The 20,656-nt window shown below is 38.1% G+C and overlaps 2 protein-coding genes across 2 annotated transcripts in view; one reads left to right on the plus strand and one right to left on the minus strand.

Annotated features, from left to right (window-relative positions):
- Window positions 1-4,920: 4,920 nt before the first annotated feature.
- Window positions 4,921-9,215, minus strand: GLRX2 (glutaredoxin 2). Its single transcript, XM_077760052.1, has 3 exons — window positions 9,033-9,215; window positions 6,024-6,200; window positions 4,921-5,104 (listed from the first exon to the last, which is right to left on the minus strand). The coding sequence occupies exons 1-3, from the start codon at window positions 9,177-9,179 to the stop codon at window positions 4,988-4,990; spliced, it is 441 nt and encodes a 146-aa protein (XP_077616178.1). The 5' UTR covers window positions 9,180-9,215; the 3' UTR covers window positions 4,921-4,987.
- A 2,341-nt stretch (window positions 9,216-11,556) lies between these two features.
- Window positions 11,557-20,656, plus strand: part of CDC73 (cell division cycle 73) — a 140,703-nt gene continuing 131,603 nt past the window's right edge. Inside the window, exons 1-3 of the mRNA XM_077759932.1 lie at window positions 11,557-11,692; window positions 12,005-12,240; window positions 12,464-12,540. Coding sequence (XP_077616058.1) covers window positions 11,557-11,692; window positions 12,005-12,240; window positions 12,464-12,540 — 449 coding nt within the window. The remainder of the gene's footprint in view (window positions 11,693-12,004; window positions 12,241-12,463; window positions 12,541-20,656) is intronic.

The raw sequence follows: 20,656 nt of genomic DNA on the forward strand, positions 1-20,656 counted from the left end.
GATAGAAAATGGATGAAATACTAAAGAATTAAATTTATTTCATGATAAAAGTTTTCACCAATACTGTGAAATCTTGATTTTCTCTCCTTTTCTAGCCTTGCAAAATACCATACTGAATACATCATTTTAGAATCGGGTTTCAGACTTACACTATGGGAACTGTTTCTGGTCAGCTGTATTATTGTAGAAATTGATAGACACACCAAATAAACACTATGCACATCAAATAATTGTCTTTATTTTCTTTAAAAAACTAAGAATTTTAAGGTTATATGTCTTATTAAATCTAAGGCACTTAAGTGTTAGAATATTTGAATAAAATGAAATTAACATTGGCCTTTAAAAAAATGCTTCTAACTGTAGACAACTATAAAATACATGTGGTTGAGGATTCTTTTCTAGTGGATCTGTGGACTTAACCAAAATGCACTTTCTAAGAGAGTTTTAAAACAGTATTCTTTTGTGAAAAAATTACTCAAAGTTACACTTGGGAAAAGTGATGTTAACACCAAAAGTCAATTATGCCAGCAAAAAGTTGGTTTCAGTGCCTGCCAATGCAGACGTTTATTTTTTCTCTGAATTCCCATAAAACTTCTGAAAACTCAGATCTAAGCTGTAAGCTCTGCAAAAGAGTAAGTTACATCAGAATGTACCTACGAAAAATTTGAACATTTTGTTGACTTTATAGTTCTCCATTTCAAGATGACGGTCAGCAGTTGTATGGAGAAAGAACACATACATGTCTGAACAGACGAAAACTAGACAAAAAGTATTTAACAATATTAAACCTTATCAAGAAGATGTGACTTTAAAAAATATTGTTCAAGTAGTAATATTTATAATATTAATAAACAATCCAGATATATTTAGACAAAAAGCTTTTTTTTCTTAACAGCTTTTCACCTTCCCTAGTAGCTATTTTGTTGATTCAAGAATAAATTGATTAGTAATAAAATGAGAAACAAATGGCCCATTTTTAAAATATTGGTAGGCTACAGTAAATAGTTTATCTTCCAAATTGTAACATTAAAAACTAAATAGACTGGGGCGCCTGGGTGGCTCAGTCAGCTAAGTGTACGACTGGCTCAGGTCATGATCTCACAGTTTGTGGGTTCAAGCCCTGTGTTGGGCTCTGTGCTTAAACCCAACGTCATCCTTTCTAGCCTATAGGTCGGGAAAAACAGCTGCAGAAACAACTTCTACCTAGTTTTGCCCGAGGTTTATATTATATTTTCATCAAGCTGTACGATGTTACAGACTGAAGTCTCCACAATATTTGTATGTTGAAACTATAATCCCTGGTGTGATGGTACATGATGATTGGCCCTCTAGGAAGGTAATTAGGTCTTGAGGGTGGAGACCTCAAGATGGCTTAGTGCCTTTGTAAGAAGAGACAGGAGAGCTTGCTTTCTCTCTGATCTGGAGACCAGGAAGGGGGCCATCACCAAGATCTTGGGACTTCCGAGCTTCCAGAATCTGAGAAATATTTGGACTATCTAAACCATCCAGTCTATGGCAGCCCAAGCTAACATATGAGAAGGGAGAAGAAATGGAAATCCACCCCCTCCACCCCAAATCTTAGCTAGGACTTCAGAAAACCCTGATGGGTGTACAAGAAAACCATACATCCCTCTGAGCCATTGTAATTATCATAGCCATTTTACATATTGAGAAGTCTATATACTAAGCACCATGCTGTGTGATTTATGTTCTTTCCATTTCTCTAAATACTAAGGACAATGTTATCCATATTTTATAAAAAAAAAAAAATTATCGTTCAAAGAAATTATCACCTACCTACTGGTCACACCCAGTTAAGTGTGATTTGTGACGTGAATACTAATCTGTTTTAATAGATATAATCACTGTTAACTGCTATTTTGTTTTTTTTTTCACTGAGAATTTGATAGTTTATTATAGTCCCCTATACGAATCCCTCCCCCCACCACCCTAGGCTTTGCAACTAGCCCATTTCAGTTAAAACTAAAAGTCTTGCGAGGGGCACCTGGCGTGCCCTGTCAGTTAAGCATCCTACTCAATTTCGGCTCAGGTTGTGATCTTGCAGTTTTGTGGGTTTGATCCCCTCATCAGGCTCTGCACTGACGCCAAGAGTCTGCTTGGGATTCTCTGTCCCCACTCTTTCTGCCCCTCTCCCACTTGTGCTGTCTCTGACTCCCTCGAGAAAAAGTAAACTTAAAAAAAAAACTAAAAGTCTTGGCCAAACAGGATTGGCATGTCAGGGCACCTGTTCAGTCCCAGAAGGCAGTCCCTCAAAACCCCCTTCGGATACCAATCTGCCCGACACTAGGTATCACCTGTTATTCTGACTGACCAGCTATAGATGAGAGTTCCAAGGACCCAGTCCCTGGATCCACTGATTTGCTAGAAAGCTCACAGAACTCAGAGAAACATTTTAGTTACTAGATTACTGGTGTGGTTGCTGTTGTTAGTCTACTTATTCTGAGAGAGTTCTAGCAGGGAAGGGGGAGACAGAGGGGGAGAGAGAATCCCAAGCAGGCTCTGCACCAGCAGCACAGAGCTCAACTTGGGGCTCAGTCTCAGAAACTGTGAGATCATGACCTGAGCTGAAACCAAGAGCTGGACTCTTAACTAACGGAGCCACCCAGGTGCCGCATTTACTGGCTTATTTTAAAAGGACATAGCAAGGTGTGAGACACCTGGGTGTCTCAGTCCAATTTCGGCTCACATCATAATTTCATAGTTCATGAGTCCAAGTCCCCCAACAGGCTCTTAAAAACATTTTTTAAAAAAGGAAAAATAAATAAATAAGAGGACATAGCAAGAATAGCCAGATGGAAGAGATATAAGGCAAGGTATCAGGAAAGGGTGGGAGCTTCCATCCTCTTTCTGGGAATGTTACTCTCATTCCTAAATGTCCACATGTCCACCAACCCTGTGTGCAAAGAAGTTCTGCAAACCTTGTCCTTTGGGTTCTTACAGAGGCTTCATTGCATAGTCATGATTGGTTAAATCATTGGCCAATGAGGGCAATCAATGTCCAGTCCCTCTTCCTCACCTACAGTATAGGAAAGTTCCTACACTGTCGTCACAAGGTTGCTTCTCCTGGCAACCAGCTCCCATCCTTCTGGGTGTTCTCAAAAGTCTTCTCATTAAAGACACCTTTATCACTCTCATCACAGGAACTTCCAAGGGTTTTAGAGGCTGTATGCCAGGAATGGGATTAAGACCAAATATGTATTTCTTATTATAAATTACAGTAACACAAGGTAGCAGATTTCCTCTACTCTCTAACAAAAATTTTACAACACAGCAAACATATAAAACTTCTCATGACATAATGTAGAATAAAGGGCTAAAGGACATTCCATTCTCCGTTCCATTCCGGTGTTATAATTTACCATATGAGAATGAAATAGTCCAGATTCTTCAAGGTCTCCTAAATGGCAGTTTAAGAAGTCCATGGAGGAAGCACCATTGATGGCATAGAGCCAAAGAAGCTCCCAGATGCCTTCTGCAGAACTATCCCAGCTTCCTTCGTCCATCTAGACCAGAATGCAAAAGCACTTCTCTTCTCTTACAATGCAGTCCTCCCACCTTTGAGAAGGATTTTTCTCTTCCCAGCATCTGGCATCTGCCGTGGTGACTCTGTGGGATCATCTAGGAAAATGCTTCCTAGGAAGTGCACTTAAAAAATTCTTGTTGAGGGGCACCTGGGTGACTCAGTCACTTAAGCATCTGGCTTTGGCTCAGGTTCTGAGTTAGAGCCCTGTGTCCAGGCTCTGTGCTGACAGCTCAGAGCCTGGACTCTGCTTCAGATTCTGTGTCTCCCACTCTCTGCCCCTTCCCTGCTCGTGCTCTCTTTCAAAAATAAATAAATAAATAAATATTTTAAAAATTCAGTTAACTTATTGAGGAGCCTGAAATAGGGATGTGATTAATAATGTATTCAAAATATTTTTAATTCTTCTAAAATAAAACTTCCAAAAGACAAATCTTACATTTATCTGAGATAAGATTACATCAGTCATAGAATCGAAGACTATCTACATCAGAAATTATTTAAGGGACAGCTTAATCTCCCCATCCAATACTTTGATCTCTTATGGAACATTTCCAACACCCTTTCAACACAGTTTGGAAAGTAGAATTTTCCACTTCACAATAAATCTCAAGTACATTTCTGAACTATTTCAAAAATTCATCTTCATAAAATGTTGAAATCTTTCTCCTTATAATTTCTGCCCCTTAGGTACAGTTCTGTTCCCTGGAACTACTACGTCATTAAAGGAGTAATCTGGTTTCTCTGAAATAAATTTCATTCCATCTGACAAAGTTAATATATTTCTTTTACCCTAGAAGTACAAAGTGTGAAGGTTTGTCTCAATATAGTACAAGGATATCCCTACTGAGCTGACAGCCATATCTGGGAAAACCTTACATTTTAAAGAGAAATTACAAAGCAGCCCTCACCACTGAAAGCCATGAAAGGTAAGGAATTAACTCCTTCTGAATACTACACAGAATAAAGAATCCCAAATGCTTAGCTTCTGGCTTCTGGTTGTAAAATTCATATATAAATTCCTAAAGGCTTTTTTTTTTTTTTTAAGTAGGCTCCACATCCGGAGTGGAGCCTAATGCAGGGCTTGAAATCATGACCCTGAGATAAAGACCTGAGCTGAGATGAAGACTCAGACACTAAACCAACTGAGCCACCAAGGTACCCCCATATTTAAGTTCCTAATAAAACACAGCCTCTCTTTATCTTTTGATACAACTCCACCCATTTAGTTTTAAATATCATCCCCTCTTCTCAAGAGTTGGCAAGTAGGAAGAGATTTCCAAAGCAATTTATTGCTCATTACTTTTAGAACTTTCTCATAAAGATAATTTACATTTTTAAAATGTCATCAAACATTTAAAAGACATTATCAGGCATGATAATTTTAAATCACTGACATTTTATTAGCAACATTATGAGCACCAACATCACTAAAATTCCTTCCTCTTACTTTTTTTTTAAGTAACATTGATGAACTAGTGGAAGTAATTTCCCTTCTTTGTGAAGCCTGTGAGTGTCAGTTGCACCTCCAATAAAAGTTCCATTGACAAATATTCTCGGTACCTGTTGAATAAAGAAAAGATTAAGTGTCACTCTATTGTTAGAGGTATAAGACCATTTCACATAATAGTAATAGACACTCACACTCTGGGCACTTTTATACGCCGGATGTCAGACTACCCTCTTGCACAAAGTATATACTTAAATCTTCACAACCCTTGAGGCAGGTACTATTTTTAGCCTTATTTTGGAAAGAAATGAAGCACAGGAACTTGCCCAAAGTCACAATGATAGTAAATGAGAGAGCTAAGATTTAAATCAAGGGCAATCTGACATTCAAGCCCATCCTACTAATTGCTATGGCATATAAAAGGTAACCTAGTACAGTCTGTAATTACTGTTTATACGTTTAGGTGGTTATTTCGTAGGTGGTTCTTTGTTTACTAAAAGGGAAGATCATGCTATTAAACATCTTCCATGGAAACAGAAACAAGAAGGGAAATAGCGACACTGTATATTTTCCTGACAATGCATTTCACTGAAAAAAAAGCTTATTATTAGACAAATTTCAGGAATCTAAAAACATGAAGAATGAAAGCACTCCTATTAGCACTGTACTTGAAGACTGACCCCTGGTCTGTAGTGTTCAAGTAAAGGGAGGGATTTCACCTTAAGGGCTCCAGAAGGATCTTAAAGATTCACAAACACTCATGACGACACTATTACCCCACCCTCCCAGTCAAAACACACACACACTAACACACACATATGCACACATGGCAAGAATAAAAATAAAATGAATGAACTCTGCTGTATCCCAGTCTCTGAATCTTGTTCCCAAGTCTGCCATTTGTTTATCAATACAAAATTCTTAGACGATGAGTAAACGCCTGGCTCACTTTTCCTCACAAGAGGGTCTAGGCTCTAGGTGACCCAAGTCACCACCTATTTGGGGGAAAAGCACCACAGAGGAGATACTCACAGTTCTTTCACCAGTCATTTTGTACAGAGCATCTTGAAATTGACTTCCATATTCAAGCAGGTCCAATTCCACCACTTTATAGTTAACATTCATGTCATGGAAAAGTTTTTTTGCCATTGTACAGTAAGAACAAGATGTTTTTGAGAAAATCACCACACAATTATCAGAAATTGTTTCCTGAAGTCAAACAAAGAAAATAATTATTTTAATTCTAGGCATTATCTTCTGGAAAGAAATCATGATTATAATGGAAAGGGTATGGATTTTGGAGTCTCATGATACAGTGCTCAAATTCAGTCCCATCATCTATTTTCTTATCTGTACACTGAGAATATTATTCATTTCAAAGGGATGTTTTTAGGGAAAAAGATGTAACAGATGGAAAGTTGACATGAAGTGGTAACAATAATCATACCATTATATCCAGCAAACATTTCTGTGTGCCAGACACAATTCTTAACACCTAACCTTTACTAGCTCATTTAAACCTCACTATACTATAATCCTGAGATAAGGTCCAATTATTATCTCTGCTTTACAGATGGGGAAAGTGAGGCACAGAGGAAGCTAAGTGACTTACGGTTCTCATCTAGTAAGAGCTGGAGAGATGGGATTTTAACCTAGGCAAGTATAACTCTACAGTCCAGGCATTTAAACACTGTTACACTGTCTCTTAAATACTCAGATATTCAGAAGTTAACGCCTTACCTTCCTTAATTTTAATCGTGAGGACTGATTTATGATTTCTCTTTAAGATGTAAGGCTTTGGGGTGGGGGGGCGTGCCTGGGCAGCTCAGTCAGTTGGGTGTCTGACTTCGGCTCAGGTCATGATCTCACAGTTCATGGGTTCGAGCCCTGCTAGCTGACAACTAGCTCAGAGCCTGGAGCCTGTTTCAGATTCTGTGTCTCCCCCTCTCTCTGACCCTCCCTTGCTTATGCTGTCTCTCTCTCTCTCTCAGAAATAAATAAAAAAACATTAAAAAATTTTAAAAAAAAGATGTAAAGCTTTGGGGCACCTGGGTGGCTCAGTCAGTTAAGCAGCCAACTCCTGATCTTGGCCCAGGTGATGATCTCACAGTTCATGAGTTCAAGCCCAGCATCAGGCTCTGCACCAACAGTGCTTGGGATTCTGTCTCTCCTTCTTTCTCTGCCCCTTAAATAAATAAACTTAAAATAAATAAATAAATTTAAAAATAAACTTAAAAAAAAAAACAGCCTGCCCCTCAACTTCTACTCCTTCCTGTGTATCTTTATAGTAAAAATATAGATAGATAAGTAGATAGATAGATACTGTGTGTGTGTGTGTTTGTATTACAGTATTGAAAAGGCATTCTTATATTGTTTTTCCTGGAAAACCTACTACCAGAAATGCTGATTCAATGGGTTCCAGGCAGAAGTCAGAAATACTTATAAAAGGGGCACCTGGGTGGTTCAGTGGATTAAGCTTCTTGATTTTGGCTCAAGTCATGATCTCAAGGTTTGTGAGTTCACGCCCCACAGTCTCTGCACTGACTGTGTGGAGCCTACTTGGGATTCTCTCCCCTGCTTACGCATGTGTGCACACTCTCTCTTTCAAAATAAACTTTAGAAAATAAATTTTAAAAAAGAAACTATTTTAAAAAAGTCCCAGATGATTCTACAATCAGCCTGGTCTGGAAACGACTCTCCAGGTCTTTATCACAAAGACCATGAGACTTTGCTATGCATTTGCGTCACCTGTGAAATTTGTTTTCTTTTTTTGTCTCTTAATATTTGAATGTCCAGATCCTTCAAGAGATTCTGAACAGACAGGTCTAGCACCCAAGCATCTGTCTAAGTTGTTCTCATGTGGGTCATAAGCAACACCTTCAAGATGAAAGCCAAAAATCAAAGGGTAAAGTACTGAGGCAAAGTAATTCTAAAGGTACATCCATCCTTGGATGTCAGAAGGATTTTAAGGCACAGGCTTGCTGTCTGCAAGCTGGTCTACTTTTATGCTTTCTCTTCTCCTTATTCATAATATTCAGTATAGAAGTCTGTCTCAGAGAAAGCCAGCCACATTGGAAATGTATTAATGAATCCATGTTGAAAACACTGAGGCTGAGAAGTTAACAATACTAGGATTTTACCCAACCTGTCCCAACACCACAGCCAAGGTGCTCTTTCCTCCACCAGGCTGTAGGCACACTGAAACTGTCAGTCAGAGAGCTGAGCATCCTGGGTGCTGATATGTAGTAAAAACAGTGACGAAGAGCTTCCAAAGTGAGTTGAAACTCAAGGTGACAGTAACAGTTCCTCGAACAATCCTTCTCACCTTCTCTCAAGCTCAACCTTGCTAAGCATTCATGATTTTGTATTCTTGTTTTCAGAGGTAATTCCCTTACAACAGGCTTCTAGCATTGCTGTTACATTCGTCAGCTGTGAGTCAATACTTTTTTAGCCAAATAAATTAAAGGCAGAACTGTTACATATGTGGTGGCAGTTGGTGGTGAAGACCAGAGAAAGAAAAACATGAGTATGTGTTGTAGACAGCAAGGGAAGAAAAACATACATACAAGAGAAGTTTTTTGAGGCAGAATTAACTGGGTTTTGCAATGGAAACAAGGGAAAATAGTACAGAGGAGCACACGGTGTTCCTGAGGGGACCATTTATTGAGTAACTACAACACACAAAGTTCTGTGTTAGTGAAGAAAGCTGTTAAACAGCTTCTCAGGCCAAAATCAAACACGATTGCTGGTTAAAAACAGTAGACCTGAAGTAGGTCTGATGGAAAGGAGGAGCTAACCCCACAGACGGAACTTGGAGTAAAGATTCTATTAATAATAAATCTCATAAATTTTGACTACCAAAATGATCTAGAACTTTCCCGCCACATGGATCATTTTGATAGCAGATTTTAAAATATATATTTAGTAATCCATTTGTTGGGCTATGTTAGTTTGGATACTGAAAAAGTACATTTAAATGTGTAAGACACAATTCATTTTCCACAGAGGAGAGTTTTTTCCTACATCTCCCACATCACTCACTTGAATCTGATTCACGGGAGCAGTTGCTGACTTCCCCAAAGATGATGATGCGCTGTTCCCCATCCTAAAAAGAATTTTAAAAGGCAGTGCAGCTTTAAACATTAAAGATAACGTATCATTAAAGATAATATAACAGATGAGATCCATTTGATGAAAACCTGATATGCAGATATATATCCAAATCTATGAAATAGAAAAAAAGAGTTTTACTTATTAGAAAATAGCAGTTTACCAAGTACTTGTTTACTAAAACCAAAAAGGACTATGTGTTTCTCTAACTAGCCTCCTGATATCCTTAATTACTTGGTTAAACCACATTTACTGTGTTTAAAGCCTGGTACACTCTTACTTCTGAACACAGAATTTCAAATAGACTGTCCTAAAGACTGACCTTATGACCTGACCATTCGCTTAATGGTTTCCACTTTCTTATTAAAACATGCCAAATCTCCATGAATAACAGAGAACCTACAGAGATTCAAGGATTTTAAGGAAACTAACGTATCTCAACCATACCATCCATAACTCCAAGTTTCCTAATCCGTAAAGTGGGAACAATAGTCACTCCTCCCTCAAAGGGTTTTATGAAGATTAAATGAATTGATAAAAAGTAGAACAGTGCCTTGATCACAGTATATGTTCAGTAATGTTTAACATTATTCCTATCATTCCCTGATTACAGGGACCCTCTAGATATTTATTATCTAAAACCTAGCTGTTAGGAGCTTATAAAAGGAGGCATTCATTATAATAGGAATATATCCACTAAAAATTGACTAGTTTTGTATCACCAAATCTCTGTCTATGCCTAAAACCTTTCCCCATCCACTCCATCCTTCATCAGCCAGCACCTACTGCACTGTGCAAACCATATCCAGCATCCAGATGCAAACTAATTACAGTAAAATTACAAATCTTACAAAAGAATCATAAAATAATACAGATTTCAAAAGAGAACTACTCAAATTATCTAAAGATTAAGAGAATAAGATAAAGAACTGAAGCTTCAAATATTTCAAAAAATATTCTTATGACTATGTTCAAAACTCAAGTTTTGATAGAAAAAAATTCTCCCTCCAAACCTTTCATTCATTCACTGGGAGTGTATTTAAAATTTAAATGTTGGGGGCACCTAGCTGGCTTCGTCAGTAGAGCACGCAACTCTTGATCTTGGGGTTGTGAGTCTGAGCCCCACATCAGGCACAGAACTTATTTAAAAAAAATAGATTTTTTACATATTATCCTTGGAAGAAGAGCAGCTGATCTATACAGCCATGCCTAGACACTTAGAATAAGGATGCTATAGCAAACATCACCTTCAGTAATCACAAAGTCAGAGACAGAAACTATTCAAGGAACATTATAACATTAGAACTCCCCAATGTTCACAATCTATTAATCCTTGCTTCCCAATGGTTAACAAGGAAATCTTTAAAACAAAAAGGGCCTGTGTGCTTATCTCAGGGAATGGGTTAGGAGTGGCAAGCTAGGGAGACTGTGGCCAATTTAGGAAGACCGCAAAGGGTGCAAAGTAAGAAAAAAGCAGGCTGAGTTCCTGGAGCCTAAACCAGAGGGGGGGGGAAGGGGCTAAGCAGCACTAACCTGGACCTAAGAAGGTGCTGTAAAGTAATAAATCAGCAACCTATCTGGTTTATCAACCAAGAAAACAAGTTCCTTTCATCTCTAGTCCAGCATCTAATCATCGTTCCCAAACCATCTACTACCATATTTACTACTGAAGCTATTCCAGTAGAACCTATACAGGAATGTTTCCCTGGGCAGTGAGAGGAAGTAGGAGGTACATCTAAAATATCACCCTCTACCCACCCAAATAAAAGAATAAGTTTCTGGAAAGCAACGTTCTCCTTCCATTCTGGTTAAGCTTGGCAAAAAGTTATTTCCCAATAAGGAAAAAGACATCAACAGAGATGTGCACAAGCAATGTTTCACTTCAATACTCTTGTACCCAGTAGCCATAACACATTTATGGAGCACCTACTACATACTAAATATGCAAAATGCTAAATGCCCCAGGGATAGATATCACTAGAAAAAAACACTCAAGGATCTGACAGTCAAATAATTAACACCACGTGATTAGTACCTTCCCAACTGGGTCACCTGCTTAGCCAAGAAGGTCTTGGAGTGCCTGTGTGGCTCCCTCACTTAAGCGTGGGACTCTTGATTTTGGCTCAAGTCGTGATCTCAGGGCTCATGGAATGGAGACCCACCTGAGGCTCTGCATTGACCACATGGAGCCTGCTTGGGATTCTCTCTCTCCCCCTCTTTCTCTGGCTCCCCAGCTCTCTCTCTCTCAAAATAAATAAATAAACATTAAAAATAGGAAAAAGTTTGTGGAGTCTTGCAGAACTGGCCGGAGTTACCAAACCAAGTAGGAAGAGACTCCAAGACAGAAGGTTGGATGCAAAGTGGCAGACACTGATTTTCCAACTTGCAGAACCACCTTGGGGCAGCTGCTGGGGCCTGAGGGTGACACAGCATCAGCCCAGGCAGTGGATACTCTATGGCACTGGGAAGGCACAGGCAACGCAATCCTCATCGGTCTAGCCAGAAGCGACATCAACTAAGTCACAGTCCCCATCCTCAAAGACTTGGCCATTTAGCAGGAAGCGGGCTCCTTCGCTTCCTCCAGCAGCGCTGTCAGGCTTAGCAAATAAAAATGCAGAAGGCTCGAATTTTAGAACTTCTAAGTTTAGCACTTCACGTAAAAAGCAAGTGACTGTTTAGTCTAAGTATGATCTGTGCAATGTGTGGGATACACGAAGACTAAACACATATTCGCTGTTTATCTGAAATCCCTATTTATTATGCGGGCGGCGGGGGAGGGGTAGGGTTCCAAGTGACCACGACTCGGGTATTTCCATCCTAAGGGTCACAGGATCCAACAGTCCACACAACCGCTTAGGGCACCATTCTCCCCCCACCTTTCCTGGGCTCCCTCCACTTTCGAGGGCCCCCCACCCCGGCGCCAAGGGAAGAGGCGCCCGCGCCCACCGTCCGGTCCAGACCCCCCGCGAGGCCTCCGCGCCACGNTCCACTGGCCGGTGGAAACAGCGCGCGGGGACTGTGGCCAACATTCTGGCGAAACGGAGAAGAAAAAGGACTGAAAGAGAATCGAAATGCCCGGGATGTTTACATCAAGATGGTAGCGTCTTCGCAACTTCCGGTCGGACAGGTGTCTCTGTCGGTGAACTGAGAGCCTGACCACGTCATCTTTAAATTAGGCTACTGATCAAGAACCCGTATAAATCGTGGGACTCTTAGATTTACATCCAGAATTAAAAGAAAAAAGGAACCCAACGCAGAACGCTCATTCCGAAGAAAACAAAACTTGTGTTTATAAAAAAGTGAAAATAGAAAATAAAACGTGACATGGTTACAGGGGTGTATTGCCTTGGCTTTGAAAATAGGGAAGTGCTGTTAATGACGACATTGTGCCACTCGTGGTAATAATAGACCTTGGCGCGTTGCTCTGCAAGTTGAGAGGGTTAGGCCTTTATATTTATTTACTGAGGACATTGAGATCTATTTAAGGTCAAAAGGCAAATACGGTATTTTTAAAATTCTAAGCAGTTATTGGAACACCGACCTTTTTGGATCCTTCATATTCGACTAGCTAAGTTTAAGATTCGTGTGGTATTTGTAAATTTAGATCGTCTGTTTCTGACCTGCTTTTCCTATTTTCTAGTGAGTTGTTTCATTTCTTCATAAAAGGATGAAAGTTAGTTGCAAAAACAAATACTCCAAAAGGTGTGAAGTCACTCTTCATAAATCCAAAATTTAAGATATGGTATCTATAGTGTTGTGAGTTTTGATTTATTTTGTATCAAAGAAAGCTGTTTAGGAAATTTACTTTGTTGTTTTTGTTTTGAAGTAGAATTTTACCTCATTGTGTCAAATTGTTTTACAAAATAAAGGCCATTATGAAGTGAAACAATTATGTCACAATTCAATTTTAATATATTACAGCCTATGGGAAGCACAGAATTCACAGATTTTTTTTTAATATAGTTTATTGTCAAGTTGGTTTCCATATAAAGGACAGACTTTTTTTAAAGGGGATCCTCAAATGCAAGTACTTAGATCTGAATACAGAAGTATTATGTCTGAATTAAGCATAATATAATCTTCAACTTCATTGTGATTCACTGGGTGATGGTTTTTGGTCATAATTGTGATGTCTATGATAGTACATTAACAAGTATGCCTGTTGGCTGTTCGCTGAAATGTATGGTGTGAACATAATGGGGGATGGCCAGTATAGGTAGATCAAGAATATATGGGTAAAGGGGCACATGGGTGGCTCAGTTAGTTAAACATCTGAATTCAGCTCAGGTCATGATCTCCCTGTTGGTGATGGTGCATTCTAGCCCTGAGTTGGGCTCTGTGCTGAAAGTTCAGAGCCTAGAGCCTGCTTTGCATTCTGTGTTTCCCTCTCTCTCCTTGTCCCTCCCCCACTGGCACTCTGTCTCTCAAAAAAAAATAAAAGATTTTTAAAAATTAAAAAAAGAATATATGGGTAAATGCACCCTTATGAGTTCTATACTTTGTTTTCATGACTCAATATGATATCAATTAAAAGCATTGACATATCCTTAGATATTCTTTCAAAATTTTTTTTTGAGAGAGAGAGAGAGACAGTGGGAGAGAAAGAAAGAGTGGGGAATGATAAACGGAGAGAGAGAGAGACTTTTAAGCAGGCTACATACTCATCATGGAGCCTGACACAGTGCTCCATCCCACAAACCTGGGATCATGACCTGAGCCAAAATCAAGAGTTGGAATACTCAACTGACTGTCACCTAGGCACCCCCAAACTTGTTTTTTATTGCTTAAATTGTCAAGTAAATCTCATGCCTTTTGTTTGTGACCCCAAAACAAGTTTATCCCTTGCTTTGGATTGAAAACTACCATTGAAAAACAAAATTCAGCTGAGTAATTTGAAGATTTAACTGGTTTTATTCAACAATTCACAAATTGGGCAGCATCTCATCCAACAAATATTAAGGAACTCTAAGATCCTGTACAAAATGTAAGGTTTTAAAAGGCACAAAGGATGTGGGACAAGGAAGTCATAAACCTATCTTTGAGGAAGAAGGAGGTCTGGCAGATTATGTCACAAGTGCTCACCAGGAAATTCCTGATTGACCTATTAAGATTATATTCCTGGGAAAGGCTGAAACTGCACCTAGGTTAGATACTAAGTCTGTTTGGTGATGAGGACTTAGTACAAGTGACTCCATTGGGATGTGTTATTTTCTTTTTTTTACACTAAGATTAGTAAATTATGAGATCTTCTACATGAAAGGACCCCTACGGGAGGTCTTCTCTACTGGGTCCAACCTGTGGCCCTTAGCCACATGGAAACCTTCATAAGTTCTGCCTCCAAAGAAACTTTTTAGAAATAACCATAATTATGAACCCACAAAGATCAGTTATTATATTTGTATCCTAAGGCTGTTGTAACTACCACAAATCTGAAAGAACAAAAATGTATTTTCTCACAGTTCTGGAAACCAGAAATCCAAAGTCGGGCAGGGCTGTGTTCATTCTAGAGGCTACTATAAAGGAGAATTCATTTCCTTCCTCTTTTACCTTCTAGTACCTCCAGGTTTCCTTGGCTTCTTTGACTTGTAGCCACATTACCTCAATCTTTTTTTTTTCTAATTTTTTTTATGAAGTGGGGAGGGGCAGAGGCAGAGAGGGGGACAGAGGATCCATATCAGGCTTTGTACTGACAGCAGAGATCCTGATGGCAGGGCTTGAACTCAGGAACTATGAGATCATGATCCAAGCCAAAGCTGGACACTTAACCAACTGAGCCACTCAGGCACCCCATACATCACTTCAGTCTTTGCCCATATATTCACATTGCCTTCTCATCTGTCTGTGATAATGACGCTTGTGGTTAGATTTAGGCCATACATGGGTAATCCAGGATGATCTAATCTCAAACTCCTTAACTTAATTGTATCTGCAAGGAGTCAGTTTTCCAAATAAGGTAACATTCACAAGTTCCAGGGATTTGACCTGGATATATAGGATCATTTTTTAGCTTATCACAATGACAATACTCAAACAGCCTGGATAAAGCCTGATATTTCATTATTGTCTTATGTAATTTGTTAAAATTCTGTGAATTTTATGTTTTACTCATTTTCTGTTTTTGTTTTACTGTATTCATTCATCCTTTACTATATCAGTCACTAGTCTAGGTACAGGATACAGAGAAGGTCCCTGCCCATAAGAGATAAAATTCTGTCTTTTCTCCAGTTTTTTTTTAAATATCGTATAAAATTCATGGTTTATAAAGATGTGCCATATTTCTACTTTGGTATCACTGGTAAATAGCCCCATTTGAAAAGGTGTGCCCATCCATTGTTTTAGACTAAACAATGTCTCCCCCTTATGTTTTTCCCCAAATACACTATAGCTGTAATTAAAACCACATTAGTTTAAAGCCATTACTGAAACTTGTTATAACCCTTTTTAGCATTATAGAGTTTCTCATTCTACAAGTACGAAAATTACAATGTATTGTTATTTCACAAGAAGGCTTAAGAAGGACTGTTTGCTTTTTCAAACCACAACTGATTTTTGGATGCTCTCTTATCAACTGGCTGTTCTACAATTCAATTCAATTTTGACAAGAGCTACTTGGAGTTAGTATACACCCACAGATTAAGGGCTCAGTCCCACATGACTGCCTCCACTTCAGACACCAGCCACAAATGGGGTGTCCAGACTACCCACACTTCTGCCCTGCCAACTACAAAATTTGGTGTTACCATGACCTTCCCTCAGATTCAAAAACTTGCTAGAAAAACTCATTAAAGTCGGGAAAATGTTGTACTTACAATTACAGCTTTATTATGAAGGATACAACTCAAGAACAGGCAAATGGAAGGGATGTTCGGACAGGAGTGGGTGCAGACCTTCCACACACTCTTCAGGTGCACCAGCCTCCCAGCAAATCAATGTGTCCACCAACTCAGAAGCTCCCCTAAAACCTTGTCATTCAGGAATTTTCATCAAAGTGTCATTGATAGGCATGAATGATTAAATCATTTGCCGTAGGTGCTTGAATTAAATCACCAGCCCCCTCTCCTCCCCTGACCAGTGAAAGGTAAGGGATGGGGGAGGAGGCAGAATTGAAAGTCCCTCAAGTACAGCCAGCCCCTCCCTCAGAACTAAGGGTCCACCAACAACCACTTCATTAGCAAAAACTCAGGTATAAGGGAAAGAGCCTTGTTATGAATAACAAAAGACACTTCAATCCCTCAGGAAATTCCAAAGTTTTTATAGAAGCCAAGGACCAAACTCAGGGCAAAAACCAGTTACAGGGGCGCTGGGCTGACTCATTCAGAGGAGCATACAGCTCCTGATCTCAAGGTTGTGAATTCAAGCCCCACGTTGGGTGTAGAGATTACTTAAAAAATTAAAACCTTAAAAGAGTTTTAAAAACACAAATATGTATATTTTTATTACACCACAAAAATCTATCTTGTCTTTTTATAGAAACTCAGGGATAAAAAGCCATAACAAATGGAAGTGTCAAATGTTATTTGAAGTTCTTATATTCAGAAAGCACATAATTCAGGCTCCTAATTCAAGAATAAAATGAATTTGAAAAAAAAGGTAGAATATCCACCAGAAGGGTAAGAATGGAAAGGATTATTTAAGGATTTATTCAGAATTTTTAAGTGTCAGATTGAAATATATTTAAATGCTCTGAGTCCAGTGAACAGAAGGAAAACTAGATAATGAGTTATTATATAGAATTATATCAAAGAGTTGGGAACAGGATGTTCCTGAACTAAGTATGTCCCAAGTGTACTTATGAAGGAAATGAGAGATACATCATGTATTAGGGGGACTTCTATTAAAGAATGTGGTAAACTTCACTACTTCAATTCTTTGAAGAATTAGCATCCAGTACGCTGTAACCAAAATATTTATCTAAGAAGCTTTTTATTTTTTGCCAAGCACTATTTCCTTCCTTCTATGTCATTTCTATGTCCATAAAATGTGTGTTTTTAAGTCTCTGGGTCAATAGACTTGGAATGATAAAACCAGAAAATATGTTTTCTTTTGAAGTGTGAGCAAATTACTTTTTTAAAGATCTCTAGAAGCCTTGTGCTCGACAAATTTATAACTAACTCAGAGTGCCATCTGGTGTTGAACAAATAGCATTATGTGATAGATGTTTCCTAACCTTTGCATTCTGAAGTTTTGTCTTTTCTATCTCTCTGGAGAGATCAACGTCGCTTTGCCCAGTCTTATTTTCTTTTTGTCAAAAGGAGGCTAACCGTGTATTTTTATTCTTACTTTTCTTATAAATTCAAGGAGAGAGAATGAGTGGGGGAACTATGTTTTCAACTTTACTGGTGAATGTAGTCATATTTGAGACTAAAAATTTACTTAACAGTATGGAAAGTTTTTTTTTAATTTTTTAATGTTTATTTTTGAGCAAGAGAGACAGAAATAGAGCATGGAGGGGAGGGGCAGAGAGAGAGGGAGACACAGAACCCAAAGTAGGTTCCAGGGCTCTGAGCAGGGCTCAAATTCATGAAACCGTGAGATCGTGACCTGAGCTGAAACTGAGAGTCAGACACTTAACCGACTGAGCTACCCAGGCCTGCCTAATGGTTTTTAAATGTCATAAATTTCTTTAGCGCCACTGTTTTCTTTCTCAGGTTATTATGGACTTAATTTAGAACTTTAAATTTATTTACTTTTATTTAACTTTAAAATTATTTAAAGCCTGGTTTTAAAAATTAAAAAAAAAAAAGAAGACAGTTACTTGGGTAAGTATGATCTTTTTTTTAATGTTTATTATTTATTTTTGAGAGAGAGAGAGAGAGAGCGAGGGAGAGAAAGAGAGGGAGAAAGCGCAAGCAGGGGAGGGGCAAAGACAGAGGGAGACACAGAATCTGAAGCAGGTTCCAGGCTCTGAGCTGTCAGCACACAGCCCATTATGGGGCTCCAACTCACAAGCCAGAGATCATGACCTGAGCTGAAGTCAGAGGCTTAACCAACTGAGCCACCCAGGTGCCCCAGTAAGTGTGATAATATGACTGGTTGTACATTAGGTGACAATAATTATACAGAAATACAAGAATCCATGGCAGACAAAGGATATGATTACTGTTTCTGGAGAGGTAGTACTGCTTATCAAGATGTTAAATTTAATATGGTATATACGTTGTTTCATTTAATATACATAATTTAAGGCTATTGTTAAAAACTTTAAATATATTATTTGTATATTTATATATTCATTTGTGCCTAAACACACATGTATGTAAAGTTATATTTATAAATCTTATATTGCCAAAGTTATTGTGAATAATGTACAGAAAAAGTAAGGCTAGAATTTCGGTGTTTTTTTTTTTCTGTAAAATTATTCAGTTATTTGGTGCCCAAATATGTAGAGATTCCTTTTTGTCACCAAAGTAATTGTTAATTCTTGGTGCTTTAGCACATATTCTTAAAACATTTTGAAAAGATGCCTCCATTTTTTAAAATACAGTTTTATTTACTAACTAATTTCAATACGTAATGTGGGCCTTGAACTCATGACCCAGAGGTCAAGAGTTGCATGCTCTTCCAACTGAGCCAGCCAGTTGCCCTGAAAAGACTCATTCTTAATTTTGAAAAATTCTGTTCCTAATAGCATTATTGTCTAATGCTATGTTTTTACAATATTGCCTATAAATATTTCTTATCTTTATCATTATTATTTTTTATTTTAGAGAGAGAGTGCACTAGTGAGGGAAGAGGGGCAGAGGGAGAGAGAATTTTTTAAATTATACATTGTTTTAATGTTTATTAATTTATTTGTTTTGAGAGAAAGAGAGAGAGAGAACAGATGGGGTAGGGGCAGAGAGAGGAAGAGAGAGACGGAAGCCCATTGCTTCTGTCAGCACAGAGCCTGATGTGGGGCTCAATCTCACGAACCATGGGATCATGATCTGAGCAGAAACCAAGAGTCGAACACTCAACTGACTGAGCCACCTAGGTACCCCTGTTGTCTTTAGACACTTAGAAAATTCTTGTATACTCTAATAACTATTCTTAATTTTTCTTTCTCTCACTTTAGGCCCCAGATTCAGAATAATGCCTAAACTCTCATCAGGTCTCCCAAAATGGCCATTAGGAAACAAAAATAATTGCTCTTTTACCTGAAAGGACAATAAACATAATTAGGTATTCTAGAATTCTTCAAGTTTTAAAAAATTATTATGAGAAATTGTTTATAAAAGTTAGGAAAAAACTGACAAAACAAATTGAGATTCATCTTCTTCGGTTAATTATACATAAATAAAATGTGTTAATGAAATTATTTTTCTATGACCGTATACTTTTAAAGTTAAAAGAAGCCTATCAAAATATTTTGTTTCTAGGATCTTAGATTCAAAAATCCTTTTTTCTTTTTGTTCATGAAGAGTCTGAAATAGCACTGGGGCACTGACTCTGTAAGTTTATTACTTATTTCAGACTTCCATTAGATCCAGTAGCCAAAGTACACTCATCTTGTCTGAGAGCTGTAAGAAATGGTGGTAAAACATGGGAAAGCTTCAATTAATTGTTCTAGGGTCTCTACTAAACCTAATCGTTCTGTAAGTCGCTTAGACTTTTCCATTGACAAAACCACCCGACGTTTCTCAGGTAGTTTGCTAACCTCCTGTAAAATGCACTTGGTTTCCCTCACATAGCACTCTCACAACTAATCCAGTTGTGGGTTGCCTTATAAAGGTAAAAGTATATATATATGTGTGCATACATATGTATATGTATACATGTATATATTTTGTGTGTGTTTTCTAAATCTCAATAATGATAAGCTTAAATACTATGTGCTCTTCTTCATAATAAAATACTAATCTTCAAGCATGAATGTATGTGTGTGTGTGTATATCAAGTGTGATAATACATAAATTATCCCATGACCTTGGAATGCTTTGAAAACAAAGAGAATCCCTAACCTCTACAGTAACCCTTAAAAACGGACAAGTTAAAAACATTTAGATGCTTTACTATTACCTAAAGACAAGGTAATTTAAAAGGTGGATTTTAACCGGAATGCCCCATGACACTAAACAACATAGCAGAGAGAAACTAACAATATGGAACCAAAGTTAGCAGAGTAATTGTAAAGAGATTGCTGAGAATGTTTCCAATGTGCCTCTTATCAGTCAAGGACATAATCCACGCAAGACTGTAAGCAAAGGAAATGGACAGAAGCCAAAGCCTTGAGGCCCCTTTGAACATTGCAAAGTGGATTTTACACAAATTTCTCTACTAATAAGCTATGAATATATTCAGGTTATTTGGTCACTCTTAGGGATTGGGCAGAGGTTTTTCCTTGCTGAGAAAGTATGGCTCCATATCATTATCTTCCACAAACCTTAGGAAAACTAAAAAGAATTAATGGAATCCTAAAGTTAAAATCAGCAAAGCTCTCAGAAAGTTTTTAACTTTGATAGCCTTAAATTTGCCATTGATCTTGGTGGCAGTAAGATTTACCCTCTTTGAAACCCATAGATTATCTAATAATTTACCCCTGTCCCTTGCATTTGAAACATCTTTTTTTAAAATGT

Source organism: Crocuta crocuta, unplaced genomic scaffold (genome assembly GCF_008692635.1).
Source record: "Crocuta crocuta isolate KB4526 unplaced genomic scaffold, BGI_CrCroc_1.0 scaffold462, whole genome shotgun sequence".
Taxonomy (NCBI): domain Eukaryota; kingdom Metazoa; phylum Chordata; class Mammalia; order Carnivora; family Hyaenidae; genus Crocuta; species Crocuta crocuta.